Source organism: Alosa pseudoharengus, unplaced genomic scaffold (genome assembly GCF_046254945.1).
Source record: "Alosa pseudoharengus isolate Yale_2024_CS ecotype anadromous, Long Island Sound unplaced genomic scaffold, YU_APseudo_1.1 YU_APseudo_1.1_scf_13, whole genome shotgun sequence".
Classification (NCBI taxonomy): Eukaryota; Metazoa; Chordata; class Actinopteri; order Clupeiformes; family Clupeidae; genus Alosa; species Alosa pseudoharengus.
In genome coordinates, this window is record NW_027468598.1 from 29021836 (window position 1) to 29039138 (window position 17303).

General features: G+C 43.6%; 1 protein-coding gene across 1 annotated transcript; it reads right to left on the reverse strand.

Annotated features, from left to right (window-relative positions):
- Positions 1 to 7978: 7978 nt before the first annotated feature.
- LOC143121394 (amino acid transporter heavy chain SLC3A2) lies at positions 7979 to 16186 on the reverse strand. Its single transcript, XM_076281754.1, has 8 exons — positions 15790 to 16186; positions 14487 to 14651; positions 13678 to 13775; positions 13211 to 13288; positions 12630 to 12685; positions 12208 to 12403; positions 10088 to 10195; positions 7979 to 8335 (listed from the first exon to the last, which is right to left on the reverse strand). The coding sequence occupies exons 1-8, from the start codon at positions 16184 to 16186 to the stop codon at positions 7979 to 7981; spliced, it is 1455 nt and encodes a 484-aa protein (XP_076137869.1).
- Between the last annotated feature and the right edge of the window lie 1117 nt (positions 16187 to 17303).

Sequence of the window (17303 nt, forward strand, 5' to 3'; positions counted from 1 at the left end):
CTAAATGCTAAAGACACTAGAGGCTAGAGACATTGTAGGCTAGAGACACTATACTGTAGGCTAAAGACACTATAGGCTAGAGCAGTGGTTCTCAAACGTTTCACTATGAGTACCACCCATGAAAGAAATTGGCCCTCCAAGTACCACCCTTATGACTGCCATTAAAATACAGGTGCCTAGGCAATTCAACTACATATTTTACATTGTACATACTGCATTGTCAAGTCTTTATGAAAAGACACCCTGAGTACCACTAGCGAGAGTTCACGTATCACCAGTGGTACCCGTACCACGGTTTGAGAACCACTGGGCTAGAGGCTAGAGAGGCTGCTCTGCTCTCGTACTTCTGTGTTCCTGTGGACAAGCACATTTTTCTGGTCGTTCACAGGAGCATCTCGTGTCAAAGCCACCAACATCACAGAACACAGTGTACTTTTGCCTGTTTAATTTTTATGTCAAAGTGTACAATAACTGTCAATTCACTGTCACAACCTCTCAAAAGCCCCCTGTGTTTTCATTGCTGTGGAAAAAGATCCTAAAAACAAACCCTTCTAAAAAAGTGTCCTCCCGTGATACTGGTGAGTAGTTGGAGCTAGTAGGAAGACCAAGGGGGAGAAATTCATCTCCCCTAATATGAGCATCAAAATTACTCAGAAATTAGCGACTTACACAAGTTTGCTAAAATGCTTCATGAAACATCATGACATGACCAACACATGAACTGCTTTAGCTCACCCATCACCAGTGTGCTGTCACCAGATATCTCAACAAGCCTCATCACTTCCCATCTTTCAGACAAGCTTAAAACTGCTCTAGTAAGTGTCCTATCAGGGATCTGATCTCATGTAATGTGGCAGCCCATTCATTTCAAAAGAAGTGAAACCGTGTTTATATCCTGGCATTGGTCTCGTGGCTCCTCTTTGGAGGTCACCAGGTCACCACCTCCTCACTGCAAGATCACGTAACACACGTTAGACATGCAACTCTTACTGAAGTCCGTCTAAGAAACCATGACCTCACATTCAGTTTCAGGAGCTAGAGGATTTCATTATACATAACAATCATTATACAAAAAAAAACACTCATTAATTCATTTTCAAGGCTAATATGGTGTATTCATTTTCATGTAAAATTAGCATGGCTAAAGGAGACACAATAGAAAACGCTGTCAGAAAGACATTTATAGACTTCAGTTCTTCTTGATTACATGTATGCTTGCTGACAAACACATCTTTGAATACACCACATTATGTGCAACGTAGGAAGGCTTTTTGCACACCTCTTTTGTCAGTCAAGTGCGTCGGATATGACCAAAGGTCGCAGATCAGGAGCTTAGAAAGAATCCCGCACACTGACCATATCGCAAGCAATTATTTATTTACAAAATACAAAGCTTCGGTCTTATAATTTCATCAGGTCTAATTAAACTGATGAAAGTCTAAGACCAAAACGTTGTATTTTCTAAATAAATAATTGCTTGCGAAATGGTCAGTGTGCGAGATTAAGTGTGTTGGATTCTTTCTTAGCTCCTATTACACCACAACATGCAATTTATTTCTATAAAACACTCCTTTTCCCAAAATGTTTCATCTACTTCAAATAAAAGCAGAGAATTCATTAAATAATCTTTTTCTATCTATATCTTGTCTATTTTATGGTCATTTTCTTGTAGTCAACTCTATTTCTCAATAAAGGTCACCAGGTCACCACCTCCTCACTGCAAGGCCACACATCACCCCTAGACATGCTTAGTTATGCACTCTTACTGTAGTTGCGTGATTGAGTCGTTTTTCTGACTGTGAGCGTTCATGTGCTTTGCTGTGTGAAAAATATGGATGGCACAACAAAGGTTAAAACATACACTTAGTCTGGTCAGTTTGGGGCAAAAATGGGGTCAAGGCTGCAAATTATGATTAACATTTGAGCCAATGTTTTTCTGTTCATTTAGGGCCAAATAAAGAAAAAAATGCAAGGAGCCCAAAAAATTAGGTGGGGGAAGGCCCTGAAACGGCCACGCCCACTTTTTAGACCTGGAATTTTCTATCTCGGCTCCTGAAGGTCGCAGAGAGTTGGTCTTCGGCTTAAAATATGCGGAAATGTCACATTTATATTAGTGTTATGAAGAAACATAGGCCCTAAAACTTTTAATTTCTGAGATATTTGTGAAAAACCTTTTATCACTGAATCAATCAGCGCCCAAGCCACCTTTTTCTGTAAATCTGCTCATGAAAGCAATGCAGTTTGTTTGGGCAAAACCTCTAAATCTACTCATGGGGCCTACTAGTGCTTAACCCTTATAAGGTGTTCGGGTCTGTGGGACCCGTTTTCAGTTTTTAGCTTAATAAAAATGATACAAATAATTATTTTTTTAAACTAAGATTCATTGGCCTTGGCTCATTTTCTGTGAGGAACATAAATCAGAAAACATTTTCAATGAACCCCCCCGCATACCCCCCCTTCACATTTATATTACACACAGGATGTTCGGGTCCACTGGACCCGGAACTAGTTAAAGTGTGGAAATCATAGGTCCTGTGTGTGTGTGTGTCAGAGGGTTTTGATGGTGATGCAGAGAAAATAGTTTCAGAAAGTGAGGATAACATTTCTGAAAAATTAGAGTCCGACACTGAGTTTGAAGAGGAGGATAAGCATCAGCCAGCTCCGAAACGTAAAAGAGCCTCAGGACTAGCCCTTCAGCAGCCAGGACAAGCCTGCGAGCAGCCAGCCCCAGGACCATCCCGTGATCAGCCAGGACCAGCCCGCAAGCAGCCAGGACCAGCCTATGAGCTGCCGGGACCAGCCCGCAAGCAGCCAGCCCCAGGACCAGCCCGCGAGCAGCCAGCCCCAGGACCATCCCGTGAGCAGCTAGCCCCAGGACCATCCCATGAGCAGCCAGGACCAGCCCGCAAGCAGCCAGCCCCAGGACCATCCCGCAAGCAGCCTGCCCCAGGACCATCCCGCAAGCAGCCTGCCCCAGGACCATCCCATGAGCAGCTAGCCTTAGGACTAGCCCGTCAGCCTACATCGAAACGCAAGCGAACCTCAGGACCAGCCTGCCAGCAGCCAGCCCCAGGACCGGCCAATAAGCAGCAAGCCACAGGACCAGCTCGTCAGTCAGCTTCAAAACACAGGCCTCAGGACCAGACCATGAGCAGCCAGCCATAGGACCAGCCTGTCAGCCAGCTCCGAAACGCAAGCGAACCTCAGGACCAGCCCGCCAGCAGCCAGCCCCAGGACCAACCCCTCATATGTGGTATAGTCTGGTATAAAATTGCCGTGTTCAATGGCTTCAGTGTGTTGTTCAGACAGATGTTATTGAGTATGTTCAATTTCTAATGAAATTCAAATAAATAAAACTTGCTTCATTTGTACAATTGTTGATTATTTTCTAGTTATGCCTGTTTTATGATGCATTTCCTTATTTTGTTATATTTTAATACAAAAATAAACAAAAACGAGTGGCACTTCTATTCATAATTGGGATTTAACAAAGGTAAGGGCAACACATTTAACATCTGTGTTGTTTATATTACTTGCAATTGGGATGAAGTAACCATCTAGTGAGTATTTTAAAAAAAAAGTTTGATTTATGTTGAATTAAAAGGCCTAAAATGCAATGGGTCCACTAGACCCAGCAGCACCTCCTGTGTAACAAAAAAACGAACACCCTATGAGGGTTAAGTTGATTAAGGCTCTTTGTTAGAAGATGAGGACCCCAACAACCTTCTAAGAAACAATGTAAACAAAGTGAAAGTCCAAAAATGATAGGTTTTTGTAAGGTGACAGCAGTTATCACACGTGATGAAGACCATGGAGCGCCTGGTCTTGTGCATACTAAGACCCCAGGTACGCCATGCACTAGACCCGCTACAGTTTGCATACTAGGAGAAAGTGGGCGTGGAGGATGCCATCACATATCTCCTACACAGGACTCATTCTCACCTGGACAAGGGGAAAAGTGCTGTGAGAATCGTGTTCTTTGACGTTTCTAGTGCTTTTAACACCATCCAACCCCTCAGACTGGGTGACAATCTCCTGCAGATGGGTGGGGATGCTCAACTAGTATCCTGGATTGACAGACTACCTGACAGAGCGGCCACAGTTCGTCAGACTGAAGAACTGCCTCTCTGACACTGTGATCAGCAGCACTGGAGCTCCACAGGGAACTGAGCTCTCTCCAGTCCTGTTCACCCTGTACACGTCAGACTTCTGCTACAACACTGAGTCATGCCACATGCAGAAGTTTTTGGATAATACTACAATTGTGGGGTGTATCAGGGATGGGCAAGAGGAGGAATACAGGAGCCTGGTGGAGGAATGGTGCAAACTCAACCACCTACAACTCAACACTGCTAAGACCAAGGAGATGGTGGTGGATTTCTGGAGGTCTAAGCCTGCTCTGCTGCCAGTCACCATTGAGGGGGTCAATGTGGAGGTGGTAAACACTTACAAATATCTACACCTGGACAATGAACTGGACTGGTCATTCAACACTGAAGCACTCTACAGGAAAGGGCAGAACAGGCTGTACTTCCTGAGGAGGCTGTGGTCCTTCAATGTCTGCAGCAAGCTCCTCCTCTGGATGTCTTACCAGTCTGACTCTGTTGTTGCCATTGCCTCTGCTATGCTGTTGTATGGGGAGGAAGCACTAAGAAGAGGGATGCTGGGCGACAAGACAGGCTGGTAAGGAAAGCTGGCTCTGTTGTGGGAGCTGAACTGGAGTGCATCACTTCAATATCAGACAAAAGGACCCTGAACAAACTAATCAACATCTTAGACAATGACTGTCATCCACTCCACAGCACTATCATGAAGCAGAAGAGCTTGACCAGTTGGAGACTACGCTCACTGGCATGCACAACTGACAGACTGAGGAAGTAATTTGTCCCCAGGGACATACAACTCTTCAATGCTTCACGAAAGGGAAGTGAAGAGATCGACTTCTCTGCTTAGTCTATCTGCCTCTCCACCCTCTTCTACACTTTTATGACCTCCTATAACAATGTTGTGTACGGACTGTCCACTTACCCACAATGTTACTGCTTACACTGTCTACACTGTTTACAGGCTATACTAGCCCACATGCACAACCCCTCCCTCCACTGTGGACTGTGGTCTAACTTCATACTTGACCAATGGCTGATATCCTATCACTTCAAACCTATCCTTGCACTGCTGCTATAATTCTTATATTACTATGCTTACATTTATCTCTTATATTGTCCATATTTAATGCTGGTCTCTTGACTCTAGACTATCACGCCACTGTTGGATTTATTTGCACTATCACCATGACACACACCTCATAGAGCACCTTACCACTGAAACACAGGGTCAGTCCCTGCCCTGTTACGCAAGAGATTCATGCTTATACATCCTTCGTACATTCACGTGGATCCTTGATTTAGGGGCAGCCGTGGCCTACTGGTTAGCACCTCGGACCTATCACCGGAGGGTTGCCGGTTCGAACCCCGACTAGTAGGCACAGCTGAAGTGCCCTTGAGCAAGGCACCTAACCCCTCACTGCTCCCTGAGCGCCGCTGTTGATGCAGGTAGCTCACTGCGCCGGGATTAGTGTGTGCTTCACCTCACTGTGTGCTGTGTGTGTTTCACTAATTCACGGATTGGGATAAATGCAGAGACCAAATTTCCCTCACGGGATCAAAAGAGTATATATACTATACTATACTTGATTTAGTATCTTTTACTGTCCTTATTAGTGGAGTTGTTATTTTATCATCCTGTTTATGTTGTAGTGTATGTTGTGATGTCTTAAGTTGGGACCTTGAATTTCCCCTTAGGGGATCAATAACGTATATCTATCAATCTATCTGTTATGTACCTTCCTCCAAGTTCCTGTGGTGGATTTAAAAATGAAAACGTTGCACACATTTACATGACATTTTTCATGTCAAGCACATGCCAGTTCAGTCAAATGGAGATCATCAAATCAGGGAACAGCAGAACTTTGGGGGCCTCAGCAGAACACTGATTTTTTAGTACACAAGTTAAACACAAATATAGTCTGATAAACAATACAATACAGTTGTTTCGAACGAAAATTCAACAGTAGAGGCCAACTACATTTCTTCTATCCCAGATTCATCTGATCCATCCAAGTTAGTTTGGTAATTAAATTCCATAGATTTAGGTGGTTCTCAAAGCTAAAATACAGATTTTTGCGACAGTTCTTATTTTTTTGCATCAATATTTAAAATAAATTAAGGTCATTTAGGGAGTTTGGTGGTTCATAACATTGATATAAGATGAGATTCATACCTAATAAAAACTTAATATGATTCTCTACAACCTTCAGGAGCTGATACATGAAACGTTTTTCGTGAATATCTCAAAAAGTAAAGGTTTTACGGCTTATGCTTGTTCATAACACTAATCTTTCTGCATCTTTTAAGCCCAAAACCAACTCTCTGTGACCTTCAGGAGCCGAGATACAGAATTCTGGGTCTAAAAAGTGGGCGTGGCCGTTTCAGGGCCTTCCCCCAATTTTTTGGGCTCCTTGCATTTTTTGTTTATTAGGCCCTAAATGAACAGAAAAACATTGGCTCAAATGACAATAACGGCAAATTTCTAAGTTCACATTAACATTTTTGGATATAAAGAGTCCACATGGACTACAAATGAACTACAGCGTTTTGACAAGCCCACAACTGGGCAGTTGTGTTAGCAAACTCTTCCCCCCGTTTCCCACCAGTTATTACCACATTGAGGTAAAGTTCATAATGACCTTTTCATTTTCAAAATTCTTTAACCATTAACTGTTATTCTTAGGCTAATATGGTGTATCCAGGTCATGCAAAATAAGCATATAGCTTACAAATAAGGAGACACAATTGAAAACATGGACGGTTACAGACCGAGACAAACTTGAGTTTTATCTATTGAAGACACCACAACAGGCAATTTAGTTCTATAACACACTCCTTTTCCCAATTTCAATTACACGTTCAAGCATATAATGTTCATTAAATAACATTTGATACAAGTTTATTTCTGGTCCTTGAATTGTGATAACCTCAGTGACCATCTGTCTTTGATCTCCTCTCCATGGCTATAATCTGTAAACCCTCTGTCCTCTGATGCGCCGTATCATACACATGCAGGGAGCACTTGTGAAGGAGTTTTGCCACGACTGTCAGCTCTGAGAGCCTGTCCGGAGTGTATTGTGTGTTTGTTTGTTACAGTTGGACATGAGCTGCTCAGTCCAGGTGATTGGCTGCGGTAAGATAAGAGGAGGCCAAAGACCTTGGATGAACAATGCTCAACATGTGTGTGTGTGTGTGCGCGCGCGCGTGAGCGAGTGGAAAATTTAATTGACAGACTTAATGTAGCCTGTCCACCCCCACACACACACAAATGCCAAAGAGATCCCCCCACCCCTACCTCTCAAACACACAATTGTCTGCTTTGTACAAAACATACAGCAGGCAGTGCTAGAGGAACATCCATCATCAAGCCCTTGAAGCATAGAGGACTTCCGCCAAATGTTTTGAAATAAGATTCTGTCTGGAGTTCACATGGGACAGTATCACATCACTGATATGCAGCAAGTGTCCACATGCTCCCATTTACCTCAGTACCAGTTAGCCCTCAGACATATTTTACAATCACTGTCAGGTATTTCCCACACACACACACACTTAAATGAAAGTACATCATTAACAGCTAAAATGAATTAATAAATGAAAGAATAGAAAGAAGAAAGCCAGATGCTTTTCTTCAAAATGTTTTTTTTTCCTTCTCACACACACTCACACACGCTGCAAGTGCAGCCTCTTGGCAATAAAAGCATGTTTGGCGCCACCTGCTGGATAATGTCAAAAGCACACTGAGATGTTACCAGTCCAATCACACTTTATTTCACTTTAGAATCGCTTCAATATATTTCCCCCCCATGTGTCCCATAATTGTATTTTAAATAAATCTTGTGCCTCGTCTCCACTAATCACAGGGCAGGCTTTTAGGAGTAGCTCCCGCCCTCAAACAGTTTAATCACAATGGCCTCATGAGGCCGCAAGCTCAGCGCCTCCAGGGAGATGGCGCCCAAGCGGTCCATTCCGGTGCTGGTGACAAACACCCCGCCCTCGGGCAGGCTGGGCGCCCAATCAGGAGAGAGCGCGTGGGGCTCGGTGCCCAGGTTGAGCAGAACCAGGAAGTGGACGCAGCCCCACGAGCGCAGGAAGGCCAGCGGGGGCGTGGGCGAGGTAGAGGAGGAGGCGTTGAAGGGGAGGAAGGTGAAGCTGCCGAACAGGAGAGCCTCCTCCCGAGCGCGCATTTCACTCAGGGACTGGAACAGACCAATCGCGGAACGCCATTTCTTCCCTTCGTCCTAGAGGGAGAGAGAATGTAATAATTAAACACACACACACACACACACAATGAAAGTACATCATTAACAGCTAAATGAACAAATACATGAAAGAAAGAATGAATAGAAATATAGAAAGAAGAAAGTCAGATGCTTTTCAAAATTTTTTTTTCCCTCCTCATGATGACGAGCCAGGGGGGAAAAGGAAAAGAAATGGTTTCTGGGGATCACACTAAATGTGATAAACCATACAGACTAGTACTGTGGGTGCAGAGTGGGGATCACACTAAATGTGATAAACCATACAGACTAGTAGCCTGGAAAATCCAAACCCTGGTAATCTAGAAAGATTAAGGGTCTGGCCACGAACAATGTAATGGCCCAACTCGAGGGGCGTCAACAAGCATGCATTTAAAAATCTCACTGCACGCAATTGGATAACACTAGACCATGTTTACTCTGAATGATTTCGGACTTTGACGGATAACACTACGACCAATGTGTACGGTCTCCAACGTTGCAGCGCCGTCTTCATCAGTTTAGCTGGTTCCCCGGAATGCAAGGGGAAAAAGTAACGTGCATCATTGCTCATTGCCAGAGTGTCTCGCAGAGACAATTCCATTGTGCTCTCGCGAGAACTCTGGATTTCCAGGGTAACAGACTGTGGGTGCAGAGTTTGGAGGCCATGAGAGACATTGATGCAATCTAATTAATGTGCTTACGACTTTGAATGTTTGTTATCTTTTATTTAGTCACTCACAACATGAGGACTAGGAGGGCAGCCAATTCTTCACTCTTGGGTTCTCATGTCAAGACAAAAACTGGAATCTCACTAAGGGGTCTCTTGGTGCACTAAATCACTGCTTGCAAGAGAGAGTCTGATAACACAGTACTCGCTCTGCCAGCTGGTTTTGTTTTTGTTAGTTTTGTGAAAAGAGCCTTTCTCCATTTCTCACGGGAGGATCCCCCATCACCAATCCACCAAGAACTGATTTATACTCCTATCAACACACTCACTCAACACGTGAAGTTGCAGCTGAACGAAAAGCTAAACATACGCCAGACACATTGCCCCTGGGTCAACCACTGACAAACACTGCACTTGTACAGCCGTCCTGTTCATGACACCAGGCACATAATCCTGGGCTAAACAGAAAGGTAAACACCTGCATACCTGGGAAAGCTGGAGAGGAGATATGGTAGATGCTGACAGCACAAACATGGTCTTAACTTGACAGCAGGTGGGGTTTTGTCTGCGTTTCCCTTCTGTCCGTTTAATTATCGTTTACTTGTTTTGGGTGCATCCTCACACAGCCATTAAAAGGCAGCACAGGACACATGTAAAAATACTTTTTTTCTCAACAGAAGGGGGGATGAGAAGCTTAGTGTGATGCTTGGCAAAAATGCTTTCAGACAGTCCAGGCAAAGTTGACTGATTTTGCTTTAAGCATATGCTGACTTATAGCTAAGTCTGCTGGATCACTCCGCACTGGCCCCTTACCTGCAACTGGAGTCGTGAACTCGCCTGTATGAAAATCTCATCTCCAATGGCATTCACTGTGGTGTTCTGGAGGGGGATGGGGGTGGGAGAGGGAGAAATAGCACATTACATTTGAGACTCTTAAAACTATCACATCATCCCAGCCTCTGAATCCCCCACAGAAAACTCCCACGTCTCACTGAATCGCTTTGCACATGTTGCATTACTCATTTTGGCCTGTAGGGGGCAACCAGACTATTTGAGGAGAGTGGGTGACTCACCTCTGCTGGGGTGACCTCCTCACCATCACTGACCACCGGGGTTCCTGGCAGGGTCATCAACAGCACCATGGAGATCCTCTGCAGCTCTGGAGACACAGGCCCTCCCACCTAAAACACACACACACACACACTAAGCGCTTTCAGATATAACCTCCGGAGTACATGCGGAGGTTTGTCAAACGGAGGTCCTACCCTTCAGATGATTCAGATATGATGCTAACCTGCGGACCTAATACTGACCTAATACGGACGTATGTGTGAACGACATACACGCACATTACAGAATCTCCGTGTGGTTGTCGAGTGAGGGGTGGTGGCTTAGAGTTCACAAGATGCGAGATATATGACGCAGAATATATGCGCCGCTGCCTGTCACAGCTGCTTTTTGTTTACAAAGTGTAGCCTATGCATTATAGGCTAAATAAGAGAAATCTATTGTGCGTAGGCTAATACTTGAAGTAGGATAGTCACGTAAGTGCGCACATACAGTATTTGTATGTGTGCTTCGAGTGAACACATTTATCTGTTTTCAACGTTATGTGCCAGAATCTGGTTTGCGTTGGAGAGAGAGAGCATGCACACACTTAATGGTAGGCTACCAGCCAATTCAGTAGGCTAACTCAAGACTTCAAGGCCATCATACAACGTTTTTAAGCAACAAACAAAATACTACATAACAGTGAAGTTTTTTCATGATTTATTTTTTTCCAAAAGCATACTATCCCCATGCAGGCGCGCGGGAACATATTTTTGACCATGGGTGCTGAATAACAAAATAATGGATGTCCAACGATTTCTCCCCTAGCATGATATGATTTGAATTTAGACAGCATTATGAGTAGGCCTAAGAGCGAGAAGTTTTATAATGCCCTTGCCACTCCGACTCATCAATAAAAACTGTGTGCACACACACCAGACCAGCACTTGACTTTACATCATTAAACTATTTCAGTATATTGCTTTTCTGATTGTCAAAACCACACCTAACTTATGGCGTCTCCACTCCACAGCAAAAGTGTCCTAACCACGTTACAGCTGTTTCTATCTGAGCGACTCCAATAGTGAAAGGATTTCAGTGTCATATTTCGGTGGCACTAGCTAAGCTGTCGTGGAACTCGAGATGACATGTCTACTGATAGGCAACAGGTCCAACACGAAATTCTAATTGCAAAAGATGCATCCTACCTCATCTGTTGTACTGTAGTTATTCGAAATTGGGCTTTTCACAATCCAACGATATATCCAAAGTGCGAACTAGTTGGTGATGGTCTATGAAAACTGCCAGTAGGCTATGCATGCTACACGGAGTTCTGACAGGGCTGTGCATGGCCTAATAAGCAGGCAAGATATAACCCACGATCGCCATGGTTTCGTTGTCAATTCGTGTTTGTGGTAATAATGACAGCAACAATAAAACCATCTGTATCTTACGATCTTCATCATTCTTGACAGATCACCACGATCACGAAAGAAACGTCACCAACACGCCCTCTCACTAGGTGTGAATTTTAACCGCATGTTCTACGCCTCGTTCAGACACAGCACATTTACATAATGTCCGGAGGAAATACTAGGTCGGGGGTAGTATAAACACCGGGTGAATTCGGACTTCCATATGACCGGTTATGTCGTTCAGATATACGGCCCCACCGTTTAACATCGGCAGAACCTCCGGTCTTACACGTATGTCTGAAAGCGCTTACAGTGATAGAGCCTAAATTAGGACACAACCTCTCCATAATGTGAACATGAGATCAGATACCCCATGATACAACTAATCCCCCTTTGTGTTATGTTTAGCCTAACATTTTGCCACTGGTAAATATTCCTGGTTCCTGTTCTTCTTAGAACTTTTAAATGTGTACGGTATGTTAATTTGGTATAAACATTTAACAAACATGTCGAGCAACCAGGCAATCAACAAGAATGTTCCTCTGCCATATCTGAACACAACTCTGTTACGAGGATTTTTTTTTTCATCATATAGATACAAACATACATACATACATACTTGCTATTTACATATTAATTAATATATTTACATATATATTTATATTAATATATTTGCTATCTACATATTCACATCTTGTGTTACTGTTATTTTCTCGACCACTACCCACCGTCCAGCTGGGCCACTCTGTCCGGGGGGTCTGCAGGCCCTCCTCCACCGCGCTGGCCATCTCGGCGGCTGAGAGGGGGTGGGCGGAGAGGGGCAGCAGTGGCCTGGTCGTCAGCTCCACCAGCGACGCGTTCAACCCCCCACTGGACACGTTCAACGCCACAAAGCTGTCCGTCATTTCCCTCACCACCAGAACCCTTCCATGTGGAGAGACATAAGTGAGGTTGAGAGATCCACACAACACAGAGATTGTTTTTAATCCTTGATTTTTCACGTCAAACCCAACAAGGCCCTCACTTGTGCTCTGTCGTTTGGACAAACAGTTCGGGAGTTATGCAGAGGACACGGACACGGACACGGACACACACACACACACACACACACACACACTCTTGAGTGTCTCCATAGAGGTGAAATAAGTACCGTTCGTTGTCTTGCTCACTGAACTGCTGCAGCAAGGCCTTCCACTCCATCAGAGTCTAACAGACAGGATAAATCACAGCACAGTCATTGCATACAGTAGGCCTCTCCCACCCACCCAGCATCCCATCAGAAGAGGTGAAGGCATGCGGGAGCCGTGGCGGAACAGCTGGGCAGTCGGGCAGTGGCGGAAAATCGGGCAGCCCAGTTTGGCATCCCAAACCCACCGTTGTGAGTCCATGTTACTTTGGATAAATGTGTCTGCTAAATAACAGTCATGTTACTTTAGTTAATAAGAGACCTGGCCCAAATCTGGCTCAGAACATTAGATTAGATTAGATTAGATTAGATTCAACTTTATTGTCATTTAGCAGAGTACAGGTACAGAGCCAATGAAATGCAGTGGAGAGACGTTGAGCCTCGCGTTGTGCACATGCCGCCATCTTGAATTAAGAACATGTAGCTCATGAATGTCAATGGAAGCTTGCCTAAAACATGCCTAATTAAAGTGCTAAGAGCAAAAAGACTGGAGACGATTTTCTTTCACTGCACATCTAAATGTGAAATGTGAAGTGAGGTTTTACCTTCTCCGAGTAGGCAGCATCTGTATCGCATATTGCCAAACCGGAGATACCCTGCTCCAGCCAAAACTTCAAAGAGTACTAGACCAAAAGAAAGAGTTACATCACTAGGGTTAGCATTCACATCAGATTGGACATCACCACAGCTGGATTCAGGCTAATCGCTCATGGATAAGGAACGCCGATCTGAGAGGATTTCAAAAGAAGCGGTTAATGCGATTTGCCTAGGTATTTCCATCTGTTTGCTAGTTAATTTGCTTGTAATTTAATTTGATTCAGTTCCTGATTCTCAGTTTCATACATCTGACTGACATTTCTCAAATGAAACCAAATATCTTGGCAAGGTATATGAGGAAAGTTTATAATGAAACCATAGACCTTTGGCCAGGTACACACGAAGAAACTTTATAACGAAACCATAGATCCATGGCCAGGTACACATGGGAAGAGGTTATCCAAGTTGCACACACCTGTACGTATCCTGAGGAGTCAGAAAGGCCCTCCGATGTGTTTGCTGGTTCCTGTTCAAGTACCTCCACATCACACAGGTCCAATAGGAACTTCATACCTGCACACACATGAAAAATATACCCTACATTTTACTTTACTTTTGATCACAAGTAGGCCTATAGTGTATGTTAATATTGTGCATGTGTGAGCATGTATGAAGGTCCTATTGTTTTAATTTAAAACAACTTTTTTCATTCTCATTTTTAAGCATTTCACATTCAAATTCACCTCATGTAAAAGGAAACAAACATAGAAGTTCTTCTTGAGACAGGCAATTTGCCCTCTAATGACAAATCTCTCCATGAGGCTCTGGCCCCCTAACCTATTAGTTTTAAGTTTATAATGTGACCGGCAAGTGTGCATCTAGTAATGTTGGTAAATAAGAAACCCGTCTATAAGGGCTGGTATAGACCCAAATTAATCTCCCATCACAAAGCTTATACAGCCCCAAATACACCCCCTTCATTGGCTTATAGTGACTGGCTGCTAATCACTTTATCATCTCTAGCCAGTATTTGGGCTGGAATAGGGCCAAATCACCTTCCCATTCCTGGGTAGGTATAGACCGTTTCAAGAGAGTTCCATTATCAGCATCATAGTTGTTCCCACAAGGCTTCACTTGCATATGTTATCTTAATAACATTCCATATGTTATCTTAATGAAGCGGAAGTAGATTGGGAACAAAATAGAACGTTCAAGCATTGTTTTTGTTTTTCTTGTGTAAAGGGTCTATACTGTAGGGGCCGGTTCAGGCTATAAGCCACACACCTGCATGATGTCCCTCCTTGAGCAGCTGCTGGAACTGGGGCATGGTGCCGATGTTGTGACTGAACTCAGTCAGGTTGGAGGGGGAGATGCTCTTGGGGAAAACCCCCTCTAGAATCAGCGCTCCAACCCCCACCGACTTCAGATATGGGAGCCGCTCACGCATCACTACATGTGGGTAGATGCAGGAAGAAAAGTTACTTATGAATAAAAACACCTAACCTACTAATTTGTATTATTCAGGTAATACAATGTACATTTATTTATTTATTTATTTATTTATTTAAAAAGGGTGCATCAATTGGGGTCTAATTCAAACCAAATTATATTCTGGACCAGTTGTTCAAGGTTTGTGTTCCAACTCTTACCATTTTAACACACTCTCCAGATTAACTCATTGAGTGCCAAAAACGTAATATTACGTTTTTAGATTTTTTTTAAAATTACGAAACTAGACACTCTAACACACCTTATATGTGATTTTGGGAACTCTGTGATGAATGGAAATGAAATATATGACGATCGAAAACTCATGAAAACGCACAATCTGGACATTTTATCTGGACATTTTATCATAACTCGGTTGCCGCTTTGGGTCGAATCAGTGACGCATGCACGTCAGGTCAAAACCAGGCCATTTTCGTGGGTCTATCACTAGGTGGCAGTCTCGCCAGGTCTCGCTGATCACTTCCAGGAAAGTTTACACAAGTAAGTAACAGGCATACAGGCAACACTTCATATTTCATGAAAGACTTATATCTCCATTTCTAGAAAAAAACAGTGATTTTGATGAAAACTAACCACTGTTTAGCTTGGGATTTCTCAGGAACAGAGGCGTGTAAAACTTTATTTTTATCAAAACCATCAGGCCATTTTTTTAAAGTAAATGTTCCAATCAATTATCTAGGCAGCACATTTTCTTCTCTCCTTCATTTTACAGTCTAATTTTTACTGACTAGAATGGCTCGGGGTCAAAGGTCATACAGAATCGATTAATCTGCACTAATTTTTTTAATCAGTTATTTTTTCTCAAATTAATTAATCGAAATTAATCAGTTATTTTGACAGCCCTAGTAGAAATAGACGGTTTGCACCCACCGAGAGCTTAAAGTCTCACATTTTAAAGAGTCATTGTATGTGTTTATAGCTATAACACAGAATATGCTGTGGCTGTACAAAAATCACCAACAATGGTCTAGATTGCTGGCACTCTAGGACAAAGCTCCCGAAAACAGCTTGGCATTCAATGAGTTAAAGCAACACATCAGTTTCTCCGACTGAAGACCCAGCACGCTGGTTCTCTCACCCTCAAATCCGCCGACAGCGCCGCCCTCGGAGTCCATGAGCAATGCCGGCTGCAGCCGGTAGAAGACCACCTTCTGCCACCAGCGCAGCTTGGGAGCCACCGGCCGAGGGCTCTGCACGATGATGGCGATGGAGGCACCGAGCATGGCCAGCCAGGTGAGCCAGAACAGGATCACCAGGCGGGAGCGGAATTTCTTCCAACCCGGACTTCCCGCGGTAATCTCCAACTCCGCCTTGCTTAGGGGTTTCCACCTGTACGGTTCGGGCTCCGGCTCCGGCATTAGCAAGGGGACAGTCTCCGTGCCACACATGTTGCCCGCCAGCCCTGGTAGGCCTACCGTCCCCGGCCCCGCACTCACGCTGCCGTAGCCCACGTCACCATCCGCGTTGAGAGGCATGCTGTCCAGCTGCGCGTTTCAGAGTGAGGTTTAGATGGAAAGTTACAAAGGTTACAAAGCAAAGCGAGAGTGACCCTAGATAGTAAGCTAGCTTTAGTTGAAGCTCAAATTAACCTTTCCTGTGCGAATTCATTAGGTTACGAGTACCTCCCTGAAGCATGCCTAGGCCTACTTCATTTTAAAACGCAGCCTAAGTGTAGCATACATGGCAATTCTATGGACTTGTTGGAAATAAATAACTATCGAAATCACACGAGACGTGCGAATTGACAGTAGGAAAGGGGAAAGACAGTTTTCGGAAGGCAAAAAACATAGGCCTACATTCGGGTGCTGCGGGAGTCGAGGTGGTCTAGGCCAGCTGGTAATCGTTCTGCTCTGAGTCTTAACACAGGTGTGTGTTGTTCAAAGCACTGCGCGTAGCAGCCGTAGTAATTAGCCGACACAATTATAGGCCTAGACCTATCCTTATCCCCTCACTCAGTAGCCAAGTGCCTCCACAAAAATGTGGGTCCAAAATCCTAACTAGGACACGTCAGAATGGTACACTAACCTCTCATTTCTTCTGAGATTTTGAATGTCATGTGTGTACATAGGATAGGCCTATTCTATTCTATTAAATTCTAGGCGACATCCCTACTAACACATGACAAATGGAGTTACATTTTGTCCACCTTTAGTGGACGTTTGGTAATCGTTTATCAATAGTCCCATAATTACGTTGCACTCGAGACTTTCATGTAACGTTTCAGGAAAGTTCTGGCTACCTCAACATAACATGGCAAATGTGGACCGTTTTGCTACGTTCCAAGTTATAAAAGTACCAGATTGTTGCTGGCCTATTTAAGTCTCAGACATAATATGACGATTGACAAGCTATATCTCATTTTGAAAAGAACAGAGTTTATCTTAATGTTAGCACAGTCATCAACACATTAATCATTACAGGATGATTATGTTTTGTTGATTTGCCAATTTATTCTGTTTATCAAGCTACTTTGATAACTTAAATAGGCTACATAACAAATAATAGAAACAATCGTTTGACCGTGCAACAAATTTTAAACTATTTATTTTCATTTCGCATTAAGCAAAGCTACCATCGTTCTAAAAGCTTTTT

What these genes read in the sequence shown, in the direction of transcription:
- LOC143121394 (XM_076281754.1), bottom strand. Translation starts at nt 16,186, where the DNA reads ATGCCTCTCAACGCGGATGGTGACGTGGGCTACGGCAGCGTGAGTGCG. An exon ending in CAAGGAGGGACATCATGCAG is followed by an intron (nt 13,776 to 14,486) that starts GTGTGTGGCTTA and finishes ATGTGTGTGCAG; the next exon opens with GTATGAAGTTCCTATTGGAC. An exon ending in ATGCTGCCTACTCGGAGAAG is followed by an intron (nt 12,686 to 13,210) that starts GTAAAACCTCAC and finishes CCTGTCTGTTAG; the next exon opens with ACTCTGATGGAGTGGAAGGC.